The sequence below is a fragment of the Armigeres subalbatus genome, chromosome 2 (genome assembly GCF_024139115.2).
Source record: "Armigeres subalbatus isolate Guangzhou_Male chromosome 2, GZ_Asu_2, whole genome shotgun sequence".
Lineage (NCBI taxonomy): Eukaryota > Metazoa > Arthropoda > Insecta > Diptera > Culicidae > Armigeres > Armigeres subalbatus.
In genome coordinates this window covers 29,725,070-29,744,057 of record NC_085140.1, presented here as the reverse complement: position 1 = coordinate 29,744,057, position 18,988 = coordinate 29,725,070, and the positions used below count along the sequence as shown (strand labels likewise).

The 18,988-nt window shown below is 39.2% G+C and overlaps 1 protein-coding gene across 1 annotated transcript in view; it reads left to right on the top strand.

Annotated features, from left to right (window-relative positions):
* Positions 1-1,305: 1,305 nt before the first annotated feature.
* The window catches only part of LOC134218409 (fringe glycosyltransferase), a 235,214-nt gene continuing 217,531 nt past the window's right edge, over positions 1,306-18,988 (top strand). Inside the window, exons 1-2 of the mRNA XM_062697361.1 lie at positions 1,306-2,249; positions 17,874-18,230. Of these exons, the coding sequence (XP_062553345.1) occupies positions 2,094-2,249; positions 17,874-18,230 (513 nt within the window). The 5' untranslated portion in view covers positions 1,306-2,093. The remainder of the gene's footprint in view (positions 2,250-17,873; positions 18,231-18,988) is intronic.

Here is an 18,988-nt window from a genome sequence, read left to right as displayed (position 1 = left end):
ATAAAAGCAACATAAAGCGGCAGCACGCGCCCAAGTTCAATCGGAAACAATCAAGTCGATTTAATCCATGGACCAACCGACCAGCAACAACCGGATCGTTCTGAGTTTTGTTGGGTGCCGGTTCGGTAGAGTGGGCGCTGGATCGCCGGAGCGGGGGAGTTGCATTGCCTCTAGGTGTTGAAATCTGGCTCAACCTCTCGTCGATTTCTTCTTGCTCCCTGGTGGCTATTATCGATCGAAAGTGCGCGCCTAACCGACCGCGTGCAAGTACAGTCCTACCCGGCAGACCCCACCGTCGCCGGTCGATCTCGTTCTCATATTGGGTCGTTCCAGCGCGGCTGATCCTCGGTTTGAAGAGTTGCTTACGTACTGGTGTACACCAATGCAGGGCAGCCGAGGGCATACAGAGAACGTGCTATCCACCGAGCCGGGTTTGTGGTCGATTTGAAGTGAGTCAATAATGGCAATGAAATTAGACCTGGGTAAGTCGCTCCTGGCGTGGACGGACATGGTCCTCGATCTATAAAGTGAGGGAAAGTTAGTGGTTCTTTCACTTGGTTCAGGGGGTGACCAGAACGACTTTTAAATATTGTGAATATAATTTCTACAATTCAAAATGCGACATACTGAAGACGATCATACAGTTATGTAAATCGGCAAGTAAAAATATTTAATAGGATATTATGAAATAATGATGAACAAAGTTGAACAAAAACTGTGCGCATTGTTCATGTTAAAAGAACCGCAAATTATTGCAATAAATAGAATATCATGGAATTTATCTTTTCACATGACTGTTTGAGAAATGAAAAGTAAGGTTTAATTTTTGCTCTCTTAAAAGTATAGAATAAATGATTCTACAAAAATTTTCATATGATCAGCAATTTTTCCCAAGAAGTGCGTTTTAGGCAATTCTCCCCTACTTTACAAATAACGTCTTCACAGAATGAGAGCAAACCAAAACAAAACAATGGAACATATCGCTCCAATCATGCTTCGGTTAGGGTTACCAGCATGAACCGTCATACAAATCACTAATAATCATCCGCAGCGGAACACTACACGATCACGATGATAAAAAATAGAGCGAGGTGTGGGTCTGCTAGTTGATCATCGCCGACAAGAACAAGAGGGCCACACAATCGAAACGATAACGACTGTAGACTCAAATCGCGCATACTTCGATTCAACTTGAGAGAAAGAGAGACCTCTGTTGAGCTGCAGCCCATGGGAGCGATCACTTATCGCTCGCATCTTGCTTCTTGTGTGAGAGAGCGCAACTGCGGCGAACGACTGAAACGATCAGTTCCGATTTGACTTTACTCACGCGAGGGTGCGCTGTCGCGTTTCGTTCCCAGTAGTTCTGTTTTTGAGAGTCAACTCCCTCAAATATCGTACAAGTGCTAACTTAAACAACTGAAAGCGTTGAATTATTCGCACAAATTAAATGTGACAACAATAGAAGATTACGAAGCTTGAATTTGGCGCATTCACTACGCGTCTTCGGGGTTTATTTACTTTCGTGAGAAATGACGACGCGTTCTTCGCCTTATTTAGGATTTATTAAAGATGCCGCGATGTGCCGCGAAGCGTGACAACAACCAGACCGCCAGCAGCACCAGAGCGTTGAATATTGGAATAAGGGGGGATTTGTGTGCGCCGGAGTGTTTTATTCCGGCGTAAAATGTCTCAACTGTTATCATACGGGTGGATCGCGAAAGGTTCATCCATTTTCATGGAAGATAGTGATGATTCGTAGCTGATACACACTTCGAAGTAGCGGTGTTTATGTTGTGAGATTGCTGCTATCATAAAAGTGCAAGTGCAGTAATGGTATCGAATTGTGTATTTCTGATTAATGAATGTGATCAATTGTGACTGTGGGATCTTGAACCAGTTGTTGATTGTAAGAAATGAGAAGAATTCGAAAAACAGTGATTCGGCGCATGTTTGGATTATCACATTGAATTTGGATTAGTTTGGAGCAGTGCATTTCCAGTCTGGCGCCCGCTAAGATTGCTGTTTCGCTCATTTTCGCTGCACATCAAAATGCTACTGTCCTTGTGGAGGGCGGGCAGCAGGAAGCAGCTTCTATGAGGTGTCTTAGGAAGAAGATGTGCCAGGTCTTCTCGCTGACCCATCGATATAAACGAACTTTGCAAGCAATGGCGGCAGGGATTTTCCTGATCTACATGACTCTAGTTCTGTATCAGAACGTTTACGGCTACAGCAGCAGCAATAGTGTCCAGGTACGAAGCGCTCCAGAATGGAATATTTGGAATTACAACAGATCATGAACAATATAATTACCTGCGAAATCCAAATTTTTGTGTTGGATTCCGATTTCAGTGTCAGGCAAAAATTTGCTAAATTATTTGCTCACTTTTGTTCACCGTCCACTCGTTCGTCCAGCTTTATCGATACGGGTAGACAGGCTGAACTAACAATCCCGAATCACGCAAAAATTCTTGGTTTGAGCTGAAGCGAAAAAAAATAAGCATAACACTGTGCCGTCGGTGTTTTGATTTTTCTTGTTCCGATCCGACGAGTGGTGGTGCTCGCCACAAGAAGGGAAGAACACAAAGCCGCGACCAGCACTGACTGTCCATCGCTCTTGAATATATTAATGCCATGGTTGGTGCGGACGACGACTACGACGACGTCGACAATGGGCAAGACTGAAATCGAAACGGTTCTGGCCGACGGCTACGACAGACATGCAACGCGGGTTCGAGTTTTGCGGTTTTGCGCAACGGAATGCGTTCTTTTGGAAGTGACGTGAGGATCAATGTACTCGATCGTCACCTGTGGGCTACGTTTGGCGACGATGATCAATTGTATGGATTTCGCAAAAGTGGATCATTCTACTGTAACAGTTTTCGATACATTTCAATAACATGTACGTACGAAACATGTCAAAAGATTATTCCAACTAAGAAAGTTAAGTTTTGATACGCATCATTCACTAAAAGGCGATATAAAAAAATATTAGCTCTTTACAAACAATCGGTTAATATGCACTGTGCAGTGTAGAATATATAACATTTGAACAAATTTTGAATGAATGGAACACATGTCAAGGATATGACAATGTTGACAAATCCCACGAAGCGTGAGTAATGCTATCACCATCCTGTAATCTTAAGCAAATATTTGAAATCCACGACGGTCTTGTACAGCTTTTTTGTACACTGTATAGTATGGTTTATTTATGATAACAAACTAGCGAATAATGCCCGGATTCAACCAGTAGCAGTCGTGCCGCAATATTCGAAGCGTAAACATTAAAATATCGCTAGAACCTAACTAGAACCAACCCTGGTGATACCGATTATATCCAAGTGTCCGACAACGAATTTAACGAGCTATGTTATCCACTGCATTCGCCGCAACCGAGATCGGTCCACGCGAGACTTGGCTCTCCCTAAAAGCTTCCGCTAATTTTCCAATCAAGCCCACTTCAGTAGACGGTTGAACACGAGGCAATCTGCCATTGCAGATACACGTATGAACAAAGTAATGAAGCAGACAGACAGACGGGCAGGCAGGCAGCCTCGGGAATTTATCTTCAACAGATGAAACAGAAAACAAATGGAAAATATTCTAATATCCGGAGTGCTTTGCCATTTTGGGCGCACAGGGCTTTGAAAACAATCAATTAGACATCGATTTTTGAGAATGTTAACATTGCTCGTCATAAGACAGCCCTGGAGGGCACTTCTGTCGAGTATATGTCCGTCAGGTCCGAACAAATATGTGCTGGAATATTACAAGTAATATGGTGGAATATTATTATTTTTGTTATTTATCAATGATTATTCTTCGTTCACCTTTGAAACAGTGTATTCTACCGGTGGACAAACGACCACCAATGGCGCCCTAATCGTTCGACTTTTGCTCACTAAAAACAGCGTTCGAAGAAAAACGCCAATGATAAACTATCAACTTTTGCAGAAGTTTTGTCTGTCTGTGAAAGAGATATGTCTGTTTGTGTGATAATGATTTGTATTTGTTTTTAAATAATACCACAGATAACAGATATTGAGGCTGGTATCCGATACGTGTGTAAACATTCGCAACCGTTAATTCAAATGTATTCATCATTAGGAATTAAATTGGCAATCATTTGGAGATGGCGTGATGATCATTTTAGTATAAAACGCATCCCAAATGCAGCTGTCAAACGAATAGACTGCGCTCGATTGTTGCTAATCAGTTGCATCTGTATGTACTTCCGCAATCAGTGAATTAGATGGCGGTAGTGAGTCAACGACTATTTTTTTAACTTTATTAAAGTGTTTTTTTTTTATCTATAGATTAAGTTCAACACCGAGAAGTCAACGTATATAAGTTTAAAACCTTCCATAAGGTTTTCAATGAAATTTGTTCTTCCTCAACGTTGTCAATATTGTCCAAAGAAAAGTGACGAAATGCTTAATAAGGTATATGGAATTCAATGCCTTACTTTTACTAGCAATTCAGTTTGTACAACGAAAAGATCGTTTGACTCAAAAGTTTTGAAATAATGTGCGATTGCTGAAATTAGATTAAATATTTCCTTGCTTAAATCAATCTGTTATTCAAGTCATTTAGTTCAGGAAGTTGCTTTGAGAAACCAGAAATCATATGTTTGAGATCCAAATTAGAAAATCAAAGCGGTCATTCACAATCACCATGGCCTGGGGTCCGTTCTCGGGAACTCGGGAAATAAGAAAGCGGACTCTTTGGCTGAGGTGGGCGCTATGGAAGGTGATATTTATGATCGGAAAATCACCTTCGATGAATTTTTCACATTAGTTCGTCAGGAAAACTTGAACAGCTGGCAACAGAAATGGGAAGTTGGATAGATGGCTGTATTCAATTCGCCCACAGGTGTCGAAGCGTCCATGGCAATTGAATATGGGACGAGACTTTATTCGAACCATCTGTCGTCTAATGTCCAATCACTACAATACACAAATGTACATCTTTCCATAGTGGGGCTCTTGGAAGGAAATCTCTGTGTTTGCGGCGAGGATTATCCGGACATTTATCATGTCGTATGGGCGTGCAAGGATCATCGTGGCCCCAGATCTGCGCTAACAGAAAATCTCCAAGTCCGAGGAAAACCACCAAAGCCTGTTAGGGAAGTTTTTTTTAATCTTTATTGAAGGGTTTTTTTAATCTACAGATTAAGTTCAACACCGAGAAGTGTTAGAGAAGTGTTGTCGGGTCTTGATCTCTGTGGAGTTTATTCTGACTGTTTGCAAGCAGGAGCCACTTGGAACACCTTATCACACTGTTTGTTCACTGAATGTGATGGACGACACATTCTCCGATTGCTTTGATGCTGATGATGTGACTCTAAGTCGTGGTTCACATTAGGCCTACTTCGATGGTTTCAAAGCAATTGAATATATGATTTATGTAGTAAACGGCAAGTACTGTTTCACTGCCGTTTTCTTGTATTCAAAAAACTCTACATGCCACATTTGGTTCCATTTGCCTCATTAGTTCTCGAGCTATGCAGAAATTTCTATTTTATTTGTATCAGTCATAAAAATCCCCCCTGACAATAATAGAACGAAACCTGCCAAAGCCGTCAAAAATCAAAAATCAAAAATGAGACCACTACCAGAGAATTTTCGTTTGGTAGCCATGAACAGCTCTATTCGTGTGCTTGGGCCTACCTTTTATTTTGGAAGTGTAAATTTGTGGGTTTGATCGAAGAATTAATTCCGTTCATTTATTTGCTTAAGTTGGTTTCAAAATAGGGCAAAAATGTCCATGCATTGGACAATTGTAGCATCTGTAACAAAAACACTAATCTTTAGTTTTCTATGCAAAAATAAATATGTTCCGCACGCCTATGAAGAAATATTTACAAATGAATAAAACAGTTAACATCTCTTTCTTTCATCATTTTAAGATTATTTTTTTAGCTCTCAAATGGACCAACGATTTTAAATCACTTTTGGAGTGAAATCAGTAGTGATTCAGTCTCGTTGCAAGCCCTCGAACATTATTCTAGTTTGAATCTGAGGTAAAAATAGAACAAACTCACTGGCTTCTCCAGCAGTGTTTTATTTATGTTTGAAATTTGTTTTCCATTAAATGAAACTACTATGCTGCTGCTAAGAAAGGCGCCGCAACGAAAAATGGATTGATCCGTACATAAAATGACGCATTCATACACCAAAACAATTGAAAAACAATTGAATCTCGTGATTCATTAGTGGTTCAAATCTTCAGAAAATAACAGGTCCAGTTTTAATTCAATTTCTAAAATTTACTCACCCAATGTCCACGTATTTGACAACATAACGTCCACTTGCACAAACAATTCGATTACTTTATGGGTGCTCCCGCTTGTTCAATACTACCTACATTAAAAAAAAGGTGAAAAATCCAGCAGGATCGCCAAATGTGGAGTTTATTCTGACTGTTTGCAAGCGGGAGCCACTTGGAACACCTTATCGCACTGTTTGTTCACTGAATCTGAATGTGATGGACGACATATTCCCCGATTGCTTTGATTGCTGATGATGTGACTCTAAGTTGTGGTTCACACTAGGCCTACTTCGATGGTTTCAAAGCAATTGAATATATGATTTGCATCGTAATTATTTAAGTACCCTAAAATCCCATCGTTTCCTACTATATTATTGTATTCCCAAACCTAGACCAAACCGCGAGTCTTTCGGTTCCCCAAGAGTAACACTATTTATAAGAATCAAGAAATGTATTATTAAACTTGATTTCGGCTTTGTAACCTTCCAAATAAACCAAAGATTAAAAAAAGTCAAAAATCAGAAATCAAACATCGAGATCAGATCAAAATCAGAAATTATAAAACAGAAACCAAAAATCAAAATTCAGTTTCAGATTTTATGCTATCTCAGTAACCAATCAGTAACCAATATTTAAAAATAGTACATCAAAAATTAAAAAAAAAATCCGTGAGCTTTACGTCGGTGCAGTTAAATAGCAGCGTCAGTCGATTGGGCTTATCTGCGTGATGTGGAGTGTGGGTTCGATTCCCGCTGTAATAAGATGGAAACTTTCCGTATAGCGGGAAATTCTCCACTACTGGTCCCATATGGGTGTTGTACAAATGTCCTGTCCGTTGTCTAATGCTAGGTGTTAAGTATTCAATATATGCTGAAAATCCTTGATCCTGTCTTTTTTATGAAATACCAGAGGTGATTCCGAGTAGAGCCCAGAGTGGATGATGATTTTAATCCAGAGATAATGCCAAATGGAATCCAAATGGGATTATAAGTGGAATTCAAGAGTAGAACACAGAGTGGATTCTGAGTGTAATCCAAAGTGGACTCCGAGAGGAATCAAGAGTGGATTCGGAATCCAAAGAATTTATTGAGTGAAATCCAGAAAGAATTCCGAGTGGATTTCATATGGAACTGGATACTGAGTGGAATCCAAAGTAGATTTCGATCGGAGACGGGAGTGAGTACTAACTGAAATCCAGCATAGAAAAAAATACAAGTTGAAGTGGAATTCAGAGAGAATCCCGAGTGGAATCCACAGTGGTTCCCGAATGAAATCCAGAGTAAATCCAAAGTGGATCCCGAGTAGAAGGCAGAGTGAATTCCAAATGAAATACAAAATGGACTCCGAGTAGACTCAAGAATAGTTTCCTAGTGATATTTGAAAAAGAATTACTGTACTACAAAACTGAGGTTCTGGATAATGTTGTCCAGCTCGACAACTTTCCATGCGGAAAATGGATAAAGCTTTTTGTACTCCCAGCTCCCTCGAATTGAATCCTTTCGCATTTGTTTTATACTATATGATATCGAAGGTGAACGAATACGTCGAAGACCACATCGACAAAAAGGGACTATCAATTGGAAGCTCGGCTCATGGAACTGCAAATCTCTCAATTGATCGGGAGCTGGGAACAGCTTCCATATTGATGGGCAATATGCAAGGCAGTGCAAGTCAAGGATCAAATGTCGGTACTTCAACTTGAGCGCAATTGACGTCCACAGCCTGTGATGATAAACCCAAGCGCAGTTGTTAGATTTTCCAACAATTCTGTATAAGAATCTACCAAAACCTAATAAGAACTGGGCATATGAGAAATTGCTAGATTCTTATACAAATATTGTTCAAGTATCTAATATTTTTGTAAGCTTTTCTTACATTTTTTGTATAAGAATCTAACAATTTCGCATATGCCCAGTTCTCATACAGGTTTTGGTAGATTCTTATACAGAATTGATAGAGAATATACCAACGCATATACGAACGCATTCTACGCACAGCATGAACGTGAGTACGACAGCTGCCCAAGCCACGATGTCAAAATCGTCATAGGAGATTTGAACGCCTGTGGGAGGAGTTTAGACCGACTATTAGAAAGTTCGGCACCCACCAGTTGAAGATCGGAAACGACATACGACTATATTGACTTCATCGCCTCCAAGAATATTGCCATTGGCTATTCTCTTCTCAACACTTACTTTCAGCACAGCCTCCCGTATAAATACACCTGGAGATCACCACAGCAAACAGAATCGACCTCCACAAGTCGTTCAAACTGATTAACATTATTCACGCCAGGACCTATCGTGGAGCTAACATCGACTCTAAGCACTATCTGACAAATTCTGAAAGAGAAAGACGAAGCGCGGGCGCCAGGAATTTGGTACAATTGAAGAAATCTGTTCTATTCCATCTACGGGAATTCAGGGAAACTCCTCCAACACTTCCTTCTGCCAGAATTGCGGGGAATTATTCTCCTGAGAATTCATGAGAATCCCTCCTCCAAGCATTCTGGAAAATTCCTCACCCATGAATTCTGGAAAATTGCTCTCCTTATTCCAGTTTTCAGCTACTGAGGTACTTCAAGAGTTCCCAGGTTTTGTGAGGATTCAGAAATCCTTGTTCTCCAAAAAATCTGGATTGTTGCTGCTTCAAAATTTTTGAAGAATCTCCCCTTCAGAAACTCGAAAGAATTTCTCATCCAAGAATTTCTTCTTCAGGAAATCTCGGAATCGCTCTTTCCAGAATTTTGAATTCTGGGAAGTTCCTCTTTAAAGAATTTCAATGAAATTCTTATTCGAGAATTCAAAGAAGTTGCTTTCTCCCAGATTTTCTTGAAAATTACTTTCCGCGAACTCCTCATTTTTGGGATTTCCTCATCCTCAGAAGTTCTGAGAAATGGGCGAGGTATGATTTGGTCAAAAGGTCATACACGATCACCTTTGTATGAATCTCATTCCATTCACGTGATGTCGAGACTTATGTCTAATCATTATTCACTAAAAGCATCAATGCCTTTCTTTGCTGGTCTGACATCAAAGTCTGATATTTTTTTCTCAGTTATTTTTCTATTTCTGCCGTTTTACGTTTTACTACAAAAAAATACTCCGGATAATCGAGTCTAAAATTTCGGATAACCGAACCCCGGATAATCGAATCTAACCTGTAATTCAGCGGTTCTCAACCTGAGGTACATGTACCCCTGGGGGTACCTTCGCTGGCCCTAGGGGGTATCTCGGACAAAAATGCGTAATGGCGGACGTATTACAATTCCAATTCGAAACTTATTGATAAAGTTTGGATAATTATGTATTTAATATATCATAATTTTGTCTTGTGCATAATATGCATTGTGATTCAGTGTATGAAGGGCTGCGGAACAAAAAATAAAATGGATAAAACGTCTAACGCGTAAATTTAAAAAAGCTCTCATGCAATCTTCTTGAATATCTAAATGAAATTTTGAAAAATATTTTGAAAATCCAGAATCTAAAGGTTCGGAAGCCTTCGTTTAAAAGGTATATTTCCCATCCGAAAACTTGCCATCTCCGGATTGGCAATCGTACGCCTTTGCACACATAGCTAATTGGAGACCCTGGTAGGTTCTTTCAAGATGTTCAGAAGCCTCCTTCAAGACGTTCAGAAGCCTTTTTCAAGATGTTCAGAAGCCCCCTTTCAAGAGACTTGAAAGCCGCCTTTCAAGAGGCTTGGAATCATTCTTTCAAGTGTTTGGAAGCCTCATTTCTAGAGGCCTCCTTTCAAGAGGCTTGGAAGCCTTCTTTCAAGAGGCTTGGAATCATCCTTTCAAGAGGTTCGAAAGCCTCCATTCAAGAGACTTGGAAACCTTTTCAAGAGGCGCGGAAGCCTCCTTTCAAGAGGATTGGAAGCCTCCTTTCAAGAGGATTGGAAGTCTCCTTTCAAGGGGCCCAGAAGCAACGTTTTATGAGGCTCGGAAGCCTTCTTTCAAAAATCTCAGAAGCCTCCTTTCAAGAGGCTCGGAAGCCTTCTTTCAAGATGCTCGGAAGCCTACTTTCAAGAGACTCGAAAAACTACTTTCAAGTAGTTCGGAAGCATCCCTCCAAGAAGCTCGGAATTCTTCTTTCAAGAGGCTTGGAAGCATACTTTCAAAAGACATTGAAGCTTAAAATAGATTAAATTTACTTTACGCTTTGGAACGAGGTTTTTCAATCAGGAGATAGAAAACTGTCTTTATACAGCACCAATTTCGTCGGAGCCATAAGATGAACTCTAGGAGCAGCTCATCTACAAAACAAAATTTGCTCATAACACAAAGTAGAGGTGTCTACCTGAGTTGGTTTTCAGCACAAATCATCGTGTTGCTACACAGAAGAAAAAAAAGTACCCAGGGTTGAATATTTTAAAACTTTTTTTAGTTATTTTTTCTTTTCTCTTTTATCCACTCTTTCTTCTGCTGTCAAAAACAAAGGAGCAAAACAATGCACGGATGCCAGTTCGAAGACATGTCTTCAATTTGAAGACATTTATTTCTTGAAGACATTTTGAAGACCTTTCCAAATACTGCAGGACTTATCTACTTATTTGAAGATGCTGGACAATCAATAAGCCAGCGAGTCTAAAATACAATTTTATTATTTACTTATAAATTTTGCGAAATTACATAAATATTACAAAAGCTAAAATAGTCTTTGTCTCGTGCTTAAAATCTCAAACATATAAATATATTCACAATAGTCGGTTGACATGCATTCTGTTGATTGATTTGTTTGTATCGCTACGCTTTTCGATTGCTGCTCTACTCGGTTGTTTATTTATGTGCTTTTATCGTTAAAATTACTAATAAACGACTGCTACTGCTGTTAAAAGTCATTGTTCTTTGAAAAACCAAGTTTTATCGTTGTTCCTGATGTGCGTGGATAATTAAACGCTGAATTATTTTTGGTGATCGGCAAACTCAAGAACAGAAATCTAATTGAAACAAAGGATTGGTGTTTCTCTATCATCGCCTATTACCTATCGTATCGTATTGCCGCTGTGCTGCTTCTGTGTGCCAAAATGGAACAAAAATGCCAAAAGTGTAAAAACGATTGCAGCACTGGAAGAACCGTTGTTTGTGAGGGCTTCTGTGAAGGTATGCGCCTGTTCCATGTCAGCTGTGTTGGGCTCGCCGATGAGGACGCCGACGTGTGCTTACATCGGAATATTATATGGATGTGTGACGACTGTCGCGAATTAATGGAAAACATGCGATTTCGTCCGGCCGTTAATGCTATGAGATCGCAAAAAACGCCTGTTCAAACGGATTCTGAGTCGACTAGAATTGAGGTTTCCAAATTGAGTGAAACAGTCAATCAATTGATTGGAACGATTCATTCATGGGTTGGTGCTTTTTCTACGCCTGCAGCATCTACATCATCACCTGCCAATCTCGAGCCGCTGTCGTCAACTAAAGTTTTTCCTGAAACTCCAAGACATCTTTACGAACCTGTTGAAACTTTCAAGCTTTATGTTTCGAACATCGCAAACGACGTCACCGTAGAAGAAGTGAAGCATATGATCAGTGAAGCTATTGGTGTTGACGAATTCTATGCAGTTAACTGTTTAAAGCCATCCTGGAGGGATTTGTCAACGATGGAATACATTTCATTTAAAGTGGAGATCGTTAGAAAGCACCGTAATAATGCGCTAAAATCATCAAAGTGGCCATCAGGAGTACGATACCGCGAATTCAAGGATTATCATTCATGTGAAACAACTTGGCGACCTGCTCGTTGATATTCTCCGTTCTGTACTGTACGAAATTAATTGTTTAATGTTCAATCTAAATGTTGATGTAGTCAGGTTATTTTTGTTGATAATATTATTTTCGTTGATGCTGATTTGTTTATCATAACATAATGTGTAACTTGATAATTCTATATCGTGTCTAGTGCAGTTTTTACTTATCTGTTTATGCAGTAGCGATATGTTCAGAAACGTTGTTTAATTATTAGATTTAATAAGTTTTCAATAAGACAATACCATGTCAGTTGAAATAAATAAATAAATAAATAAATAATAAATTACTACAACGCATTTTAGAACTCAAAAGAACTTAACTTTGAGTTGTTCGCTGATTAAAAATTTCCCGATGGTAGCATTCGTTTAAATTTTCCTTAGCGGCGGCGGCGTTTTGACGTGTCTGTAAAAAGGTATGTCGATCATTGTATCGGAACGCAATGACCGATCTAATTTATTTCAAATGGTAAAAATAGACTGAATTCCTCTATGACTTGATTTGATCTATTTAACCGTTGACCCAGAGCCAGAATTATTTCTAGATTTCTTCTGAATTCATCTGATCTTTTCGGCATTTCCCGTCGGGAAACTCTTTGAATTAAAACAAAAATCAGTGAAAATTCAAATAAGTTTTTTGTGTAATCTAATGCAATCTGATGAAAATTATGAGGAATTTCTCGTCTAAATTCAAGATAAATAACAATGAAAATTCAGTGCAAATTATCGTACTCCTCCTTCGAACTCCCATACTGATTTCTTTTAAATTTTCACAAGAAATTTGTCTCAGTCAATTTCCATACAAAATTCTTACGAATGTCGACAATAAATTGAAATTGTTGATAAATGCATATTTCTCACAATTTCCATGGTAAATTTCTACAGGAAAATCTTTTAAAAAGAAATTCAGAAAAATTCCACGAAAAATCGTTTGAATTTTAATTTAAGACTCAGAGGAAAATTCGGAGTTACACTCTTTCGTTAAAGTCTTCCTTGAATTCCGTTGGTAATTCTTCTAGAAATATCTTTGGACATTCTTCAAGGATCTTCTCTGAGAATTCCTCTATGAATTTCTGCAGAAAATCGTTCTGGTATTCTTTCTGAAATTCCTCCTTAAGTTCCTCCAGGAATTTGTCCGAAAGTTTCAGAGATTTCTCAGGGAAATCCTTCAAGATTTCCTTCGGAATTTACTCTAGGAGCTCCCCCGTAAGTCCGTTCAGAAATTCCTGCGAAAATACATCCAAGAATTTCATCAGAGTATCCTCTAGAAGATTCTCCAGAGCTCCTCCGGTAGTTCCGGAAGTTCTTACAGAAATTATTCCGAAAGTTTCCCCAGGAATTCCTCCGGAAGTTTCTTCAGAAAATTCTCCAAGAATTCCACCGGAAATTACTTCAGTAATTCTCCAAGGATATCCTTCAGAAATTCATCACAAAAATCCTTCGGAAATTCCTCCAGAAAATCCCTTCAAAATACATCCTGAAGTTTCTGCAAGGATTTCTCCGAAAGTTCCTTCAGTAAATCCTTTGGATGTTCCAACAGGAATTCCTCGGAAAATTTCATCCGGAGTCTTCCAGAAATAATTAGATGCTCCATCCAGAAGCGATTATTGTGCTTCCAGTTGAAAACCGAAGTGAGCTCTGGCGACAATCGAGTTTACCCTTATTTCCTGATGTAGCAACTGCATCGCGACTAGTGCGCATCTATGCCTCCGCCGTGCGCCATCATGTGAACTAGTCGCGACGCAGTTGCGACGTCTGGAAATAAGGAAAAACTTGATTCTCGCGCGAGCTCATTTTGGTTTTCAACTGGAAGCGTAATAGAATAAGTAATAAGCGTACGTTCTTGGCTTAAGCAGCTCAGTGAAGCTGATTAAGCGAAAAACGTACTCTTAAAGGAACTTTTGGTTACTTGGGTTCATCTGGAATGTGCCCGGAAGTTGCTCCAGAAATGTTTCCTGAAGTTTATTCAGAAAATTCTCTGGAAGTTACTTCAAGTATTTCACTGCAAATTTTGAATCCCTACAGGATATTCTTCTGAAAAGAAATTCGGAAGGATTCCACGTGGAAATTTGATTAAAAAATCCGGTGGACTTTCAATTAAAGACTCAGTAGAAAAGTAGAACTCGTTGTGCGCACTATCTCGTGAGAATTTTCAAGAATTTTCTATTGAATTCTAACAATATGAATGTTAAAAAAATAAATATATTTATCAGTAAAACAAGAAGATAATTGAATTTACAAACCATTGGATTTTGGAATTTCTCGCTGATAATCATATTTTTTTATTGAAGACATTTAAAGACATTTTTAAGCGACTGTGAGACACAATATCACCCACAACCGAACCTCTTCCCCTATCAATTTCCTATTTACCTTTAACAATTGTTTATACCTTATCTAGAAAATGAATAAAATCATTTGCATTACTTAAGACTGTAAAATCTGATCCCGAATACGAAAGCTCTGTGTATTTTTATAATCCTAGAAATTTACTAAAAACTCTGGATAAATCAAGGAATTTTTATATTGAAGATGAGTCGCCACCCTGTTCGATAGGTCATTTCATTTTACATCTTTTCACATTAGTTATCAGTCAAAAGCTGTCATAGCAATAACTAAAACTGTTATCACATTTTTTCCACATTTATTAAAATACGAAAACTTACCTGCAAATAAACTCAAAATACTGACTGATTTCTAATTTTATAAAACATGTTAATTTTTTTTATTCGCTCGATAGATTTTCCAAGCTACAACATATTTTTTCACACTCATAGACCAAATCAATACGCGAAATAGGTTTTTAGAAATTGATTTGTAATGCATCGTACACACCAGTCAAGCAGTTTGACGAACATTGACTCCGCCCCCAAGAAAACGCTTCGGTTGCTGCTTTGTTTGAACGTGTGTGAAGTTGTTCGAATAACCAGTTGACAGTTGGCGGCTCGGTTGGAAAATAATAAAACGGTTTGATTTTGGTTTGAGTTGTCGGGGTGGGGTAAAGGTTCGTCGAACATGTTTGAGCATTTGTAGTGAAGTTCCACAAATTCCTATATATTTTTTGATGGTTGATGCTCAAGCTGGCGCTTCGGTCGTTCGTGTGTGATATTGTTGGTCGAATAAATTGATTGTTCGTGCCGCTGTTGGTAAAACTTGATGGATGATTGAATAAACGAGAGGTGGAGTCAATGTTGTTCAAACTGCTTGACCGTGTGTACGTTCCATAACAGTATCCGAACACCAAAATTCATGAAATTTTGGATTTTTATTTAAGATATGATAGATTTTGAAAACAATTTTTACAATTTTATCAAGTAGAATTTTGTAGTAGGTTGTAACTCTAAAAGAAAAGCAAAACGCAAAACAAAACAATTCGCAATTAAATTTTTCATTTTTGACTGTAATTAATATGCGCACACGATCTTAGCCACAGGAAAATAATGATAGTCCTACGTAGTGCCCTTTCATTATTTTCTCTTTCACTTTTCAAGCATAATTACCTTTTATCATATGCGTGCCAACGGGTGAAGCCGTCTGCCACGGGTGCCACTTGAAGGTTATCGAAACCGGATTTGATTTCTGGATTGCAACAAACTTGCACCCAAGTTGATAGTCTTCCGTGTTTTTTGGTCACCATCTGTCTGGACCGCCCAGCCCGCGCATCTCCCTCATTGTTGGTAAACAAAACCATTTATATGAAGGAAGAATACAGAAATAATGGAGCCCAGCCTAATTATCGCCACGTGAAGCCGGGCAGGACCTTTCACAATGGTTCAACTCGTCATTATCGCAGTTGGATATGGGAATTGCAATCGATGCTAAATAATATTGACTTCTTTCGGAATTTAAATGAATTCTTTTTTCACAGAAGATCAAAGAAATGAGTTTATGCAGTGCAAATTAATGCATGCTGAGATACATGTTCAACAAAAGTGCAGTAATTGGAATGTCGGCATCTGTTTCGATTACGAAGATCCCATCTCAGTTGGTGTGCAGAATTAAACAATGAAACGGGTTTTCCAGCTGAATTTGAAAACCAAAAATATAGTGTTTACAATTGTGATTTTAAAAAATGTTACAAATACCAACGTTATTGAAAGTTAATTCTAAAACACATGATCCCAGTACGCTAGACAGATGCTTTTTCCGGCTAAGCTAATATGCTTCCGTCGGCCTTTGCAGGTCAGCGATTTTATTCATGAATGCAAGATTCCAACCAATATTTTTATATTGCTAACCCTTTCCGGCAGTTTTATACTCCTATATCGAGTAGCCCATATCGTGTAATGATCATCCGAGGTAAAAAAAAGCGTGCTCAGATGAAAACAACGTCCTTCCACTTGCACTCATTCATTTTCCACCCATAATGCGTACGTGCAAAAACACCAAACAGGAGATGAAATCGACCTGCGAAACGAAGACAGGTGACTACTGCGATCCAATAGGGATAGGGTCTATTTCGGCAGGTAACTATTGTGCTCCAACATAACAAATCTGTTAGAAAATTGTGATTTTAACTAGCCGTATAACGATCAATTCATATGAAGCACAAAAATATATATAAGCATTATCATATATAAGCACAATGATTTCATTAACTTTCGAGCCTTTGGCGAGAATGGGACCCCTGCCGAAAATGCCACATATTTTATCACAACGATCCTCAAGCGATCATCTTCAACCGCAAACAACCATCGCTACCTTGCGAGTTGCGATCGAAGGGACAAGTTTCCGAACTTAATCAATTCGAAACCTCCTCGGATCGGAGACTAAAAATATGAAAGAAAAAAAAAACTGATAAACAACTCACAAGAATGGTGCACAGGGAACGCAAAAAGCGAATTGATGTGGTTCCCGCCGTTTTATTAGTCCGCATGGTTAGATGCGGCATGGTAGGAATCAATCGAGCCGGTGCTGTGGTCCAGAGCTGAAAAAAAAATCGAAAACAGTCGGAAGGTTAGGGGCGTGGAACTACCACCCCATGCCCCCGATGCTGCCGTGTTTTCGAGGAAGATGCGTTTATTCTGGAACTGGAACAGTATGGCTATTCACTGGCTGTTGGGAAGTACAATCTTGCGGTAGGATGGCTGTGATGGTATTTTTGATGAGTAAAATTGCCTGACAGGTTGGAGCAGCTGGTGTTCAATATGAATCAGGAAACAATAATTCATGGTCAGCATAGATCGTTACTTTCAGTTACTTAATTGAAAATTTAGAGAGGGCATATAGTCGAGGTTACTAATCCTTCATCAGTACATTTTGGATCAAATGCAACTCGCTTACAATTTAAAGACTGCATTTTTTCTTCCGCCATCGGGGGTGACAATGGGTCTGGGGGGTGAAAATGGGTCATCGCTCTTACCGAATGCCTGGAGGTCGTACAGCAAAATCATTCAAAAAGGTCTCTTATATTTTAGTCTTCTTGCTCTCATGTATATTCAATCCATTTTATAAGCATTCTAAGTAGTTGAAACAGTGACCCATTCTCACCCCGATTTGACCCATTGTCACCCCCGATGACGGTATCACAATTCAACGCAGCTCTGTTCCGTTAATGGCCAAGTGTGAATTTTTAAATATCACTGATTCTTTCGCCTGTCGTAAGACGAGTTTGGTACTATTCCATTTAATTCCATCACGTTGTGTAATATTTACAGATACGTATTTCGTCCTCAATAGTACGGCCGTCTTCAGTGTCTCGGACTTGACTCGGCTTGATATTTTATTTATTTATTTCGGTTTCAAATGGTTTTTAAAGAGATTTGATCAAAAATTCGATCGAATCAGAATCTTGTATACATATATTCTAATCATTATATGTTATATTAATATTTGTTTCCTTCTTATTACAGGAACAGCAATACAACTCGCTCGATTCGGCAGGAGTGACCGCGGCCCTTGCCTCAGCAGATAATGTGATATCCAAACGGGATAACGGTGCAAATAGTGAAGCGTTAAGTGTGAATGGTGCCCCGAACGGGAGCGCGCATGTAAATATGTTAATCAATAGTAGGCTAAGAAATAGTAAACCGACCCGGTCGGATTACTACGATCCGTATCCGCACGGACAGCAGTCGGTCACGGGGACGCCGAAACCGCCAACGACCGAGCTGGACGATCTGCTGATCAGCGTCAAGACCACCAAAGGCTACCACGACACGCGGCTGGAGATGATCACCAAGACGTGGTACCAGTTGGCGAAGGAGCAGGTAAGAACGTAATGAATGATGTCGCGCTTAAGCGAAACGAAGCGTGCGATGGTTACGCTCCGTTGAGCGGAAAGTTTACAATACCACAAAGCAAATCAAGTGCTCGGCTTTCTGCGGGTCTTTGTTGTGGGGTTTTAGGTCAGAATTTGTTTTACTGTGTGTTTTGAATTATACATTCAAAACATGATAATGGGAAACCAACTCTTATTATTTCTGTCACCAAATACCAACATACATGCATAAAACATGATGATTTACCCTTCTAAATAGTAGCTGATCGAACTTAGTGTTTAATTTAAGATTTGTTCAACTTTTTAGATGTGTATGCGGTTTTATCCACTTGAATATGACCAACTATAGTCGTGCATAGTTCAAAAAAAATGTAATAAGGCGAATTACAATGTGCAACAGGAAAGCAAAAAGGCCCGATCAAAAAATCAATCCTCATTGCGACACAATGCGGTTGAAGAGCAAGCGGTCAAAATCCGTGTTACCAGATAAAAATCAATGACGGAATGAAAATTGAATCATCATTCGAGTTAATCATAGAGAGCAGATTTTTTTTCTCAGCTTGCTTCTATTCACCAAATCTACCAGTTCGAACATCTAGTAGCCGAGTTCACAGAAAGTAGGCGGAGACCGAAATTATCTTCGCATGACTGAGCCGAAAAAGAGCATCGAAAAGCTCAACTCTAATTGGCCGTCCGCAAATTGCCCCCTTCAAAAGTTAACAATCGATGGTCGGTCGGTTAGCGCTA